This window comes from Mastomys coucha, unplaced genomic scaffold (genome assembly GCF_008632895.1).
Source record: "Mastomys coucha isolate ucsf_1 unplaced genomic scaffold, UCSF_Mcou_1 pScaffold18, whole genome shotgun sequence".
In the NCBI taxonomy this organism is placed as follows: Eukaryota; Metazoa; Chordata; class Mammalia; order Rodentia; family Muridae; genus Mastomys; species Mastomys coucha.
In genome coordinates, this window is record NW_022196900.1 from 8,101,831 (window position 1) to 8,113,413 (window position 11,583).

At 49.3% G+C, this 11,583-nt stretch overlaps 1 protein-coding gene across 5 annotated transcripts in view; it reads right to left on the minus strand.

Moving 5' to 3' along the window:
* The window catches only part of Anks6 (ankyrin repeat and sterile alpha motif domain containing 6), a 43,041-nt gene extending 36,134 nt beyond the window's left edge, over positions 1 to 6,907 (minus strand). For all 5 annotated transcript variants that reach the window (XR_004120789.1, XM_031377343.1, XM_031377345.1 and 2 more), the window contains exon 1: positions 6,536 to 6,907. Coding sequence is in view for 4 of the 5 variants with exons in the window: in XM_031377343.1 (XP_031233203.1) it covers positions 6,536 to 6,867 (332 nt within the window). In the remaining variant the exon portion in view is untranslated. The remainder of the gene's footprint in view (positions 1 to 6,535) is intronic.
* Between the last annotated feature and the right edge of the window lie 4,676 nt (positions 6,908 to 11,583).

Below are 11,583 nucleotides of genomic sequence, written 5' to 3' on the forward strand. Positions count from 1 at the left end.
CACACACACACACACACACACACACACACACACACGCTGAGGTCTGAATCCATCTGCCTATACCACTGTGCCCCACACATCTGAGTTCTCTGTCCTCTGAGTTACAGCCTGCTAAGCTGTCTCTGCTAGTGCTCTGATTCCCTCATGGGCAAGGCCCTTGTGGTGATTCATTTCTACCCTCCTCTGCCCCCCACCATCGCCAGCACATCCCAGTGTGGCAGCTGCCCTAGGACTCTGGCACCTCCATGGAGTCCTACCGCCACCTGCTGGCAAGAATGTTCACTGCAGGTGATGATAAACCTGGCTATTCCAGTCCTTCTCAAAGAAGCTCCAGCTAATGGCTGTATTCAGGGCCCAAAGAAGACAGACAGGCTCCTGCCACCCCCTGGACTCCAGGAGGAGCACAGATGCTGCTTCTCAGTGGTCAAACTTATGTTTTGATGTGTTGTGAGGTCTCGGGGTGGAGAGTGTCCAAGCTAGAGAAGGCTCCTCCTGGCTAAGAGGAAACACAGACAAACCCAGGGAAGAGGGTGTTAGAAGACCACAGTGCAGTGGTCAGGCTTGGAGGCTGAGCTGTTACCTGGCCTCCTTTTTGGATTTAGTGCTTCAGCTAGGGGATTCCTCCCACTGAAGGAGGCGGGGCCAGGGCTGAACTCTGATCTGAGGCTCCAGCTGAATATAAAAATACCTTCTGGGCTGTGAACCTTGACACACCAGGCTGCCTCCTGTAGTGTGCAAATGAGAACCTGGTGGCCTGGCCCCACAACCCCGGGGCAGGATGAGGGCCTCTTCTCTGGAGCAGAGAGGTGGGTGAGGAAACACACTCCCATACAGAAACTGCAAACTCAAGGCCCTCTTCACGGCTGCCCATCCTCCAGGCAGCCCACACACCTAAACCTCGAGGTCCCTCCCACCTGCCCAGAGTCAGGAGGGCTGCCTACACTGCTACTTCCCAGCCCCTTCTCACGCTTTCCATGCACTCCATCCTGAATGTGACTCACACGGTCCTGCCGAGCAGAATGCCGAGCCTCTGGGCTGCTCAGGGCCCCTGCTCCCTTTCAAGGACCCCCAAGTCTGCAGCTTCTCTCTGTCTAAACCTGAGCCCTCTTTCAAAAACTGTGTCTTGCCTACCTGATTGTGACTAAGGACAGGATTAGGGGACTTCCCTGGCCACTAATACAGGAGATGGCCCATGTTAGAGCTCAATATATTCTGTCTCGAACTAATAAATGGATGCATTGCATTGATGACAGGGGAGGGGAGGTCTGAGAGATAGAAAGCAAACAGGGGTTGCTTTGCCCTTAACTACAGTCGAGTTAAAAGCTCCCACTGGTTTGGGGAGCACACACACACACACACACACACACACACACACACAAAACCTCTAGTGTAATCTCTAGCTGCAGATTACAAGGTACTTTCAGATCCTTATCTCATTTGAAATCCCGGAGATGTACACAGTGCCTCCCACTTCACAGATAAGGAGGCAGCAGAGTGGAGCAGAGAGCAATTAATGTCAATTTGAAAGTGACAGGACCCAAACCAGCCCCAAGAATTTCAAATTGCAGACCCTCCAGCCTGCCCAGTTCCTACAGAGGAAGCAAAGGGCTGAATTTGAGCAGAAATACTGAATTTTGCAGTATTTTCTGAACTCTCAGGTAGCCCTAGAGAGCATTCAATTAGGCTGAAAAAATATAAAATGATCCCACGGAGCCCGAGATAATTTTGCGGGTGTTCATTTTCTAATAGGTAATTACTGGAAATGGGGCTGCTGGGGGCTTCTGAGCAGGTGCTGAGACTGCCAATTAATTTCAGCAATTAACACCTGTGCTTTAAGAGCTGGCACACGATCTTGCCACTCAGAGCACCTGGCATGAGTGGGGTAAAGACAGAAGTGGGTGAAAGGTAAACAACGGGCCAAGGTGTGTCTAGATAACCACGCCAGGCTGTCCCCCTTCTCACAATCACTACCAGTGCCCAAGGGGAGTTGTCGGTTGCTGGATTCACGGCTCTGGGGCGACCCATTAGTCCGAGACTCTTACTCTGTCACTCATCTAGCCATACGGCTGTGGATAGGTTATGTAACTTCTCTGTACCTCAGTTCCTTGTCTCTAAACATACTTCCTAAGGTCTTGGGTGTACTGAATGAGTGACTCCATTTAAAGCAGTAAGCATAGTGCTGGACACAAAATAGGTGCTCAAGAAAGGTCACTGTTAGCCAGGCCCAACGATACAGTCCAGGCTGATGTAGGGCAATTAGACCTGCTTGAGCTACGTGGTAAGTTCAAGAACAGCCTGGCACTTCAGAGAGACTCTGCTTTAAGAGAGGACCGAGGTGGTGACTCTGTGCTAGCACACTTGCCTGCCGGGTACAAGCCCTGAGTTCAATCCCCACTCCTGGGGAAGGGGAAGAAGAGAATAATCTACTAATTTTGCAAATCGGAACTATGGTTCTACTAAAACCATAAGAAACCAATGTCTCCAAGTCCTGGCCCAGGGCCTTTATGGCTTGCCCCATTGACGGATGTTGGAATACACAACAAGATGATAAACACAAGTCCACTTAGGCAGACACAATGAGTGTCTGGAGCACTGTCCGAGGATTCTGAGAGGAGCACAAGGATGGAGAGTGGCCATGCATGGGCCACCCTGACTTGAAGGACCGAAGGACCAAGGGAGCGACAAACTGACCCTCAAGGAAGTCTCCCTACATTGGTCCCTGACCCTGAGCCTCCACCTGGACTAGGCAGCAGACAGCCCAGGGTATCTCAACTCCACTGGAGTGAAGTCCAGTGTGAAGTCTCCTGTGAGAAGACTTAAAGAGTGTCCAGGCCCTTGAGAACAGGCAAGTGTGAATTCTAATCCTCTTCTCACAGAGGTACCTTCTACCTTGGCCTGGTAGAACACTAAGGTGTGTATCATACGAATGCTCTCGAAACAGCATCTGTTGGGGCCAGGGGTATGGCTCCTCAGTTAAGAGCACTGGCTGCTCTTCCAGAGGATCCAGGTTCAATTCCCAACACCCATCTGGCTGCTGACAACCACCTGTAACTCCACTTCCAAGGACTCTTATGCCCTCCTCTCGCTTTTGAGGGCACCAAGCATGCATGGCACACAGACATTGGTGCAGGTAAAACACCCAAGGTGATAAAATAGTAATTAGAAAACAGCACTCATGGTAAACTGAGGCACAAAAAGACAGCCCAAAGCATCTAAATTACAAAGTGTCAAAGCTGGAGTACTTGGAGCACAGACCCCAACTCTATTTCCCATACCAACTGAAGGACTCTAACAGGCCCAGGCACCGCACACAGGCTGCCAGCGGGGCTTGCCCTCCTTCCTGCCCTCTCCCTTGCTAAGGTCAGCCCTTAGATCACTCACATTCCAAAAGCTAGCCACCAAGGTCTGGTCCCTCATTTGGCTACTTCCCTGTGCCTGACTAAGATACCAAGTTTCAACTATTAAAATGTCAAGGTCTAGTAATCAAAACTCATTATTTGGCTATACTGACTAAACTGTCCAAACGAGACTTACCAACTAACTCACCCTAGCACAGATTTCCTGTTTTTTTCTCCTTAAAAGCCACTCCTGCGGGGCTGGAGAGATGGCTCAGCGGTTAAGAGCACTGGCTGCTTGCTCCTCCAGAGGTCCTGAGTTCAATTCAGCAACCACATGGTGGCTCATAAGCATCTGTAATGGGATCTGATGCCCTCTTCTGGTGTGTCTGAAGACAGTGATAGTGTATTCACATATATAAAATAAATAATTAAAAAAAAAAAAAAAAACCACTCCTGCAGAGACACCTGCTGCTGTCTTAGGCAGATTCAGAAGCACCTCCCCTATCCTCCATCCTCCTCCCTTATCTCCCTCCCCCATCCCCCTTCCTCTGGACTGATTTCAAGGTCCTTTCACCAACTTTTATACAAGAAAGTCCTTTGCATCTGTTAAACTGTTAATTAACCCTCAAGATTAGGTTAACTATCCTGCCCATCAAGATAAACAGGACTTGATAGGTATGATGATGCACACCCAAACCCCAGCACTGGGGAAGTGGAGGAGGTTCTCAAGCTCAACACCAGCCTGATCCACATTAAGCCAATAATAATCAGAAATGGTGGTGGTGATGATGATGATGATGATGATGATGAAGAGGAGGAGGAGGAGGAGGAGGAGGAGGAGGAGGAAGAAGAAGAAGAAGAAGAAGAAGAAGGAGGAAGAGGAGGAGGAGGAGGAAGAGGAGGAAGAAGAGGAGGAAGAGGAGGAAGAAGAGGAGGAGGAGAAATAATAATAGTTAATTAGATGATGTGGACAATCCTACAGAACTTGGTTAACAGCAAAACAAATAAGTGACAGGGGTTGGTGGCACTGGGGCAAACCAGTGCTACAATCCATTACAAGCAAGGTTTTCAGCAAGGTCCCAGGGCTTGCAAGGTCTCTATGGTGGGTGGATCTCAGAGAGAAGGTGTACACCTAGGCCTCTCAAATGTACAAAGTCATTCTAAGCCTCTTTCTCATGCCCCTTCCTGTCCTCCACTTCTCTCCTCAGCTTCCCAGTCACAGCCTTCAGAAAGGTAACCCCAGGGACCCCATCTGGAAAGACATCCCGGGGAGTCTTAGTTATTGCCAGGGTTGTGTGCACAGGGAGCCAGCCTGCTGCAAGTGGAGAGGGCTTTCCCGGTATGGTGAGGCCAGAGGCCATAGCCACACCATGGAAGGCTTCCTGGAAGAAGCTAAGTTTGAGAGTGGAGGGGCTTTACTGAGAGCAGGGGAACTCAGGCTAAGGGTTCTGCAGAGAGACTCCCTGCCAACACACATTCTAATTTCTAAATCTCAGGGTCTCACTTGTAAGGTGGAGAAGATAATCTTGGTTCAGATTTAGCTTTTTGAAAAGTACAAAGTGGTGTGGAGAAGGACCAGATGAAATCCAGGCCTGAGCCTAAGAGACCAGGATGGATATACTGAAGGGTGTGGACAGAAGTGTCATCCTGAGACTAGGGCAGCTGCTCTCATTCCAGAAAGATTTGGAAGCTCTTCAAGGAGGTGGGGGCAAAGGCATACCTGGAGGGGAAGAGCATGGTGGGAGATGGCTACAAAGGTTTCTGTGGACAACGGGATGGAGGGAAGAAGGAAGGCAGGGAAGGAGGGAGGGAGGGAGGGAAGGAGAGAGAGAAAGAGAGAGAGAGAGAGAGAGAGAGAGAGACAGAGACAGAGACAGAGAGACAGAGAGGATATCACAAGGCAACGGGGATGAGGGGTACTAGTAGACAGGGGAAGGCTCACCTGGAGCAAGAGTGGATACTGCCCCTAAGGGGAAAAGGACCTAGAAAAAAGGTTTTAAGGTCACCTCTGCTGTCCTGGCATTCCTCACTGGCACCACCTGCTATGTGACTGAAAGCCAAGCTCACTCTCAGGACTCTCCCTCTGGGGCTAGAGAGATAGCTCAGCAGTTAAGAGTACCTGCTGCTCTCAAAGAGATGCCAGGTTTGGTTTCTACCATCTGTGTGGTAGATCATAACTGTGTGTACCTCCAGTTCCAGGATATCCACTGCCCTCTTCTGGCTTTCCCTCAGGCACCAGGCACCCATGTGGTGCACATACACACAGGCACACAACACTCATACACATAAAATAAAAATAAATCTAAAATAAAGTCTCTCTTCTTGGATTCTACAGTACATTTATACACCCCAACCAGAAATCTAGAGATGGATTTTGCTGCCTCTCTGGACCCCTTCACAAGATCACAGAGCCATGAGGATCAACTTCAGGTTGATCCAGGCCACTAATCATCTCTACCTTGGGCTGCTGTCTACCGAGCCAGCCTTCCTGACTCTGGCCTCTCTCTCTGCCCATTCTCACAGGTGCTGAAAGTAACTTATCCGAAAGAAAACTGTTCCATTCACTCTGTGCCCAGTGCCTTCCACACTCCTGATCATCCTTTGTGGGCTTCTTTTCAGCCCCAATCGGGCACCTATTTTCTTCTCTCCAATGGTGGACTTGTCTCCTATTACTACAAGCCCCTTCTGGATCTCAGCATTCTTCCAGTTGTCCCACCACTTATCATCACTATGTGTCTGCAGTGTGCTTGGTCCCGCTTCCGCGTTTTCACGTCCTGGATATAACAAATCCTCTGGTCTTTACACCTCATTTCTACTAAAATATCGCCTCTATTCCTCCAACTGGGTCAGCTACTTTCGTCGGACCCTCCAGATCAAGAGTGCTACTTTATCTACCCACCCCACTCCTATCCCCAAAGTGGGAACTTAACTGGATCCCGGTTATCTATCTCCCCAACTCCCAAAGCCAGGGTGAGTAGACAGGTTCTTAGGAGACCCTTGATGCAAAACGGAATGAATGAACGTCTGGAAGATGCACTTCTCACTGTTCAAAAGCCAAAGTTGCTAACATTCCCAATCTTGTGTTTCTGAACCCGCCCTTTTACTTCCATCATACGGATGGCCAAAAAGCAAGGCTCCAAGTCGGCCACTAGTACTCTCACGAGTCCGGGACTCTCTCCTTCCCGGTCCCTGCTCACCTGGCCGCCTGCATGAGCGCGCTCCAGCCGTAGTGGTTGCGGCTGTTGACCGAGGCTCCCCGGCGCAGCAGGAACCTCACGAGTGGCTCGTGGCCACCGGCCGCCGCCAGCTGCAGCGCCGAGTTGCCCGCCTCATCCGAGCAGTCCACCGGCACCGGCGCCCCGGCCTCCGCTGCCCGGACCGCCTCGGGCCCTGCCGGCTCCGCTCCCGCCTCGGGCCCGGCGACCGGCTCCGCGCCTGGCTCCAGCAGGCGCCGTGCCGTGTCGGTGTCACCCTGCTCGCAGGCGCGGAGCAGCAGCTGCAGGCCCGGGGCCAGAGCGCCCTCGCCCATCGCCAGCCGTCCGCCCGCTCCGCGCCGCCGCCCGCTCCTACCCCGAGCCTGCGCGCGCGCCCGCCGCCGTCCGCAGGCCCGCCCCCTGGGTGCGCGCGCGCCCGGGTACGCGCCTGCTGGGTACGCGCGTGCCAGCCGCCGTCCGCAGGCCCGCCCCCTGGGTCCGCGCGCGCCTCCGGGGCCGCGCCTGCTGGGTGCGCGCGCGCAGGGCCCGCCTCCCGGCTTGGAGGGTGGGCCTGTGACTGTGCGGTCAGTCTTCAGGCTTCCTGGGTCGGCGGGAGCGAATCCGACCTCTGGGCCTAGCTTAGAGCTTATCCCGCGACTCCACCGACCCCAGACCGCCCCGCACTTTACTAGCGCTTCCTAAACAGTCGCAGGCTGAATCGGGACGGATGGGTCAGCCCCGGCGTTTGCTGGAGCAGCCCTGCTGAGCTGAGTTCTTCATCTCTGCCAGGCTACCAGCCGCTCTGTCTCGTCTTTGACGTGGGTCACTACTACCGCGGTAACTTGCGAGTTACAGATGGAGATTTTCTAGCCACACCCCAGACCCACTGTCGGAAACTCAGTGTGGGACCAGCAACTGTTCTGGTCTCAAGCCCTCCGGCATATACACAAAAGGTAGGACCCACCGACTGGTCCCCAGCGAAGTTCTAGTAGCCACTCTGGAGGTTGGATTATTCCAATCTACAGAAGAGTGGCGGGGAAGGTTGTATGTTGCACAGATCTGCGGGCGCTGTTGTGGCTAGGACTCAGGCCTTCTGACATCAAGTTCATCTCTGTTTCCGGACTCAACAAGTATGTATTGGATGCCTGTTAGTGCCAGGCACAGCTCCACGTGCCGAAAACATTTGCAAGATAGCATCTCTGCCTTCTAGGAATTGACATACCCATACAGGCTATAAACATATGCCGTGGAAATAAACTTGGCTGCTGAATGGTAGTGAGTCCACAGACTGTGGAGTTTATTCTGTGAGTGGGAAGCCTGGAAAAGTGTTTGAGCAAGCCAGTCAAGGGCTAGAGGTAACCACTCCTGGCTCACTTCCACATCCAGCCTAAATTACTGCAGCGGGGTTAGTGTGGGAGACAACCACCTTTGGAATTTCTAAGGAAGCCATTTATTTCCTGGAAAATCTGAATAATTGCACCTCTTTCTTATTTTCATTCTTGTCTCTCATATTTTCACTAACTATTGTTTCATTATGACAGCAATATAAAAGTAAAAGATAAAGCTAAGCTCATTGATAGATTCCTAGAATCCCAGAACTTGGGAAGGAACAGAGGAAGGAAGATCATGAGTTCAAGGTCAGCCTGAGTTACTGAGATCTTGTTTTCAAAAGCAAATAGGGCTGGACAACCGCTCTGTTGAATCTGAGATCAGATCCTCAGTGCCCGTGTTAAAGCTAGGAGTGTGGTACACGTGTGGCAACACAGCATTCGGGAGTAAGAATTGGAGAGGCAGGCAGATCCCTGAAGCTCATCAGCTGTCCATCGTAGTCTAACCAGCGAGATGCAGGTTTCCTGAGAGACAGAGTCTCAATGAGTAAGGTGGAAAGAGATCAAGGAAGGTGGCTGAAGTTGCCCTCTGGTCTCCACTGGTACATGTCCCTACACAAATGAGTACATGATATTTTAAAAATAAACAAATAATAGTAATAATTGAACTATAATCAACCCCAATAGTACGTAAAAGTGAAAGGCAAAAAGGAGGATGCCTTTGCCGTCCTTCTTTAAGTTTCCAGGGCTACTCACCACAGGGCTCCATCTGTCTTAGTAGGAGTGTGTGGTAGTGGCTGTCCACATCATGGTCAGCTAAGAAACAGAATAGGCAGTTTCAGGGGCTATATGGTCACCTTCAGAAGCCTGCCCCTGTGGACTGGGAAGATGGCTTAGTTGGTAAAGTGCTTTCTGCTCAAACAGGAGGACCTGAATTTGGACTCCCAACACCCACATAATAATCTGGGTGTAGCAGTGTACAATTGTAGTCCCAGTGCTAGACGGTGGAGACATGAGCCATGGGGCTTGGTGGCCATTGGTGAGTTCCCGCTTCATTGAGAGACCCTATCTTAGAAAGATAAAGTGGAGAGGCTGCTAAGACAGCTCAGTAACTAACTATACCTGTTGCCAAGCCTAATGACATGAGTTCAATCCCTGGGACCCACATAATGGAAGGAGAGAACCAATTACTTAGAGTGTCTTCTGGCTTCCACATTTGTACTATGGCATGCACATGCACACACAATAAATAAATATGTCACCGGGTAGTAGTGGTGCATGCCTTTAATCCCAGTACTTGGGAAACAGAGGCAAGTGGATTTCTGAGTTCTAGGTCAGTCTGGTCTACAGAGTGAGTTCCAGGACAGCCAGGGCTATACGGAGAAACCCTGTCTCAAAAAAACCAATAAATAAATAAATAAATAAATAAATATGTCAAGTATAGTGGTGCATGCCTTTAATCCCAGCATTGGGGAAGCAGAGGCAGACAGATGTCTATGAATTTGAGGCCAGCCTGGTCTACATAGTAAGCTCTAGGCCAGCCAAGGCTACATAGTGAGTCCTTTTCTCAAAAAAAACAAAAAAACAAAAAACAAAATAGCAACAACAACAGTAATAAATATAATTTAAAATAAACAAATAAAGTGGAAAGCTGTATAGGAAGATATTCAACATTGACCTCTGGCTATCACATACCCACATATAGTACCTACCTATTATTATAGCACATAGTACATACGCAGCACACACACACACACACACACACACACACGAGCAAAAGAAAAGCACCAGCCCATAGCTGGATGTGGTTGTGCATGCCTATAATTTCATCCCTGGAGTAACAGAGGAAGAAGAACTGGGAGTTCAAGGTCATCATTAGCTATATAGAAAGTCTGTGGGCAGCATAAAACAGACAAACAAATAAATAAGAGGTCCCCTAGTGACTGACTTCTTCCAGCTAAGGTTTATCTAAGGGTCCACAGCATACTTAAATACACTGGGAAACGTATATTCAAAACATAAGGCTGTGGGAGACATCCCCAGTTAAAACCAGAAATATCTACATGTATAGATATTGAGCAAGAATCTTACTTGCGTGTAGCAGAAACCAACCCTGGGGTCACAATAGAAGGATATAGTCCAAGATTCTTTTCTAGTTCACAAACTTGGAGGGACCAAGTTTTGGAGATTTCTGACCAGGATGTCTCAATCACGAGACAGCCGTGTCCCTCCTGGGATGGTGTCTGTTCAGGTTTCTTTTGGTGCCGCTGGCTTCAAGTTGACAGCCTGATACAGTAGTGCCTATGCCCCTGCTATATTTGACAAAAGGAGGGTAGGAAGGCAAGTAGTAGGTTTTAAGCATCTATGGTAGGAGGCAGCCTCTAGTCTAAAGGAAGGGGCCTTCCCAGCATGGTGAAATGAATGCCTCAGAGACCTCCACCCACTGGCTAACAAATCCCTGCACACTCTGCCTTCTAAGCTTTCACTCCGGTCGGGAGCCTTCCTGACTGAGTCAGTTCCTGGAGGGTCAGTGGTTAGTACACGGTCCAGTCACACTAAGTGGCTTAGGCTGGAGTGCTTACTGAAGCAGGAGAGGCATGCCCCTCACAAGGTTCTCAGTTGTCACACTGGAGTTAGCCTGGCAGTACCTGAAGCCAGATTGCAAGGAAGGCAGACTGCCGCACAGGGCAGCAGAAAGCCCTGTCCTACAGGGCAGCAGAGCCATGGGCAGAAAGCCCTGCCCTACAGGGCAGCAGAAAGCCCTACCCTGCCTTTCTGCTGATGTTTATTTTGAGCAAGGCAGTCATCATAGTCAATCCAAACCTAGAGAGGGTAGCATTTACTGTAAATGCAGAGGTTTGTATTTACTTTTTCTTCTTTTGTGGCATTGGTCATCTTCTCTAGGGCTTTGTGCTTGCTCAGCAAGCACTCTCTCACTGAGCTGCACCAGTCCCATATTTATTTTTGTTAATGAGTGGCTTTGTGCGATGCAGGCTGTTCTGAATTTTGCCTGGTTTTTGTTTTGTCTTTCCATTTGACAAATGTCTTAGACACCTCTCCATGCAGGTGAATTTAGATTGAGGACAACATTTATAATGGTGCATATGACACCACCAGATAGGAAATATAACATCATTTAATATTTTTGTTTGTTTGTTTGTTTTGTTTTTCTTTTTTTTTAAATGTTAAGATACTGTTTATTGGTTTTGATTTTTTAAAATTTATTTTATGTATATGATTACACTGTCGCTGTCTTCAGATGCACCAGAAGAGGGCGTCAGATCCCATTACAGATGGTTGTGAGCCACCATGTGGTTGCTGGGAATTGAACTCAGTTCTAGACAGGGTTTTTATGTGTAGCCCCAACTGTCCTGGAACTTGCTTTGTAGATCAGGTTGGCCTCGAACTCAGAGCTCTGCCTGCCTCTGTCATTTAAGAGTCACCATGCCTGGACACCTTTTTAATGAGGCACAGCTGACCTGTTTCTAGTATTCTGCTAATTTATATTAAATCTGTATTTCTATATTATATGTACTATATAATTATATATATATGTATATATATATTTTGTATTGTCCAGGTGTGGTGGAGGGTACCTGTAATCCTAGCACTCAGGAGGATGTGGAGACAGGAGAATCATGATTTCTAGGGTCAGCCAGCTTAGAATATAACGTAAAACCCTTTTTCAAAAACACCATCACAAAATCTTGCAGTAAGCAATGT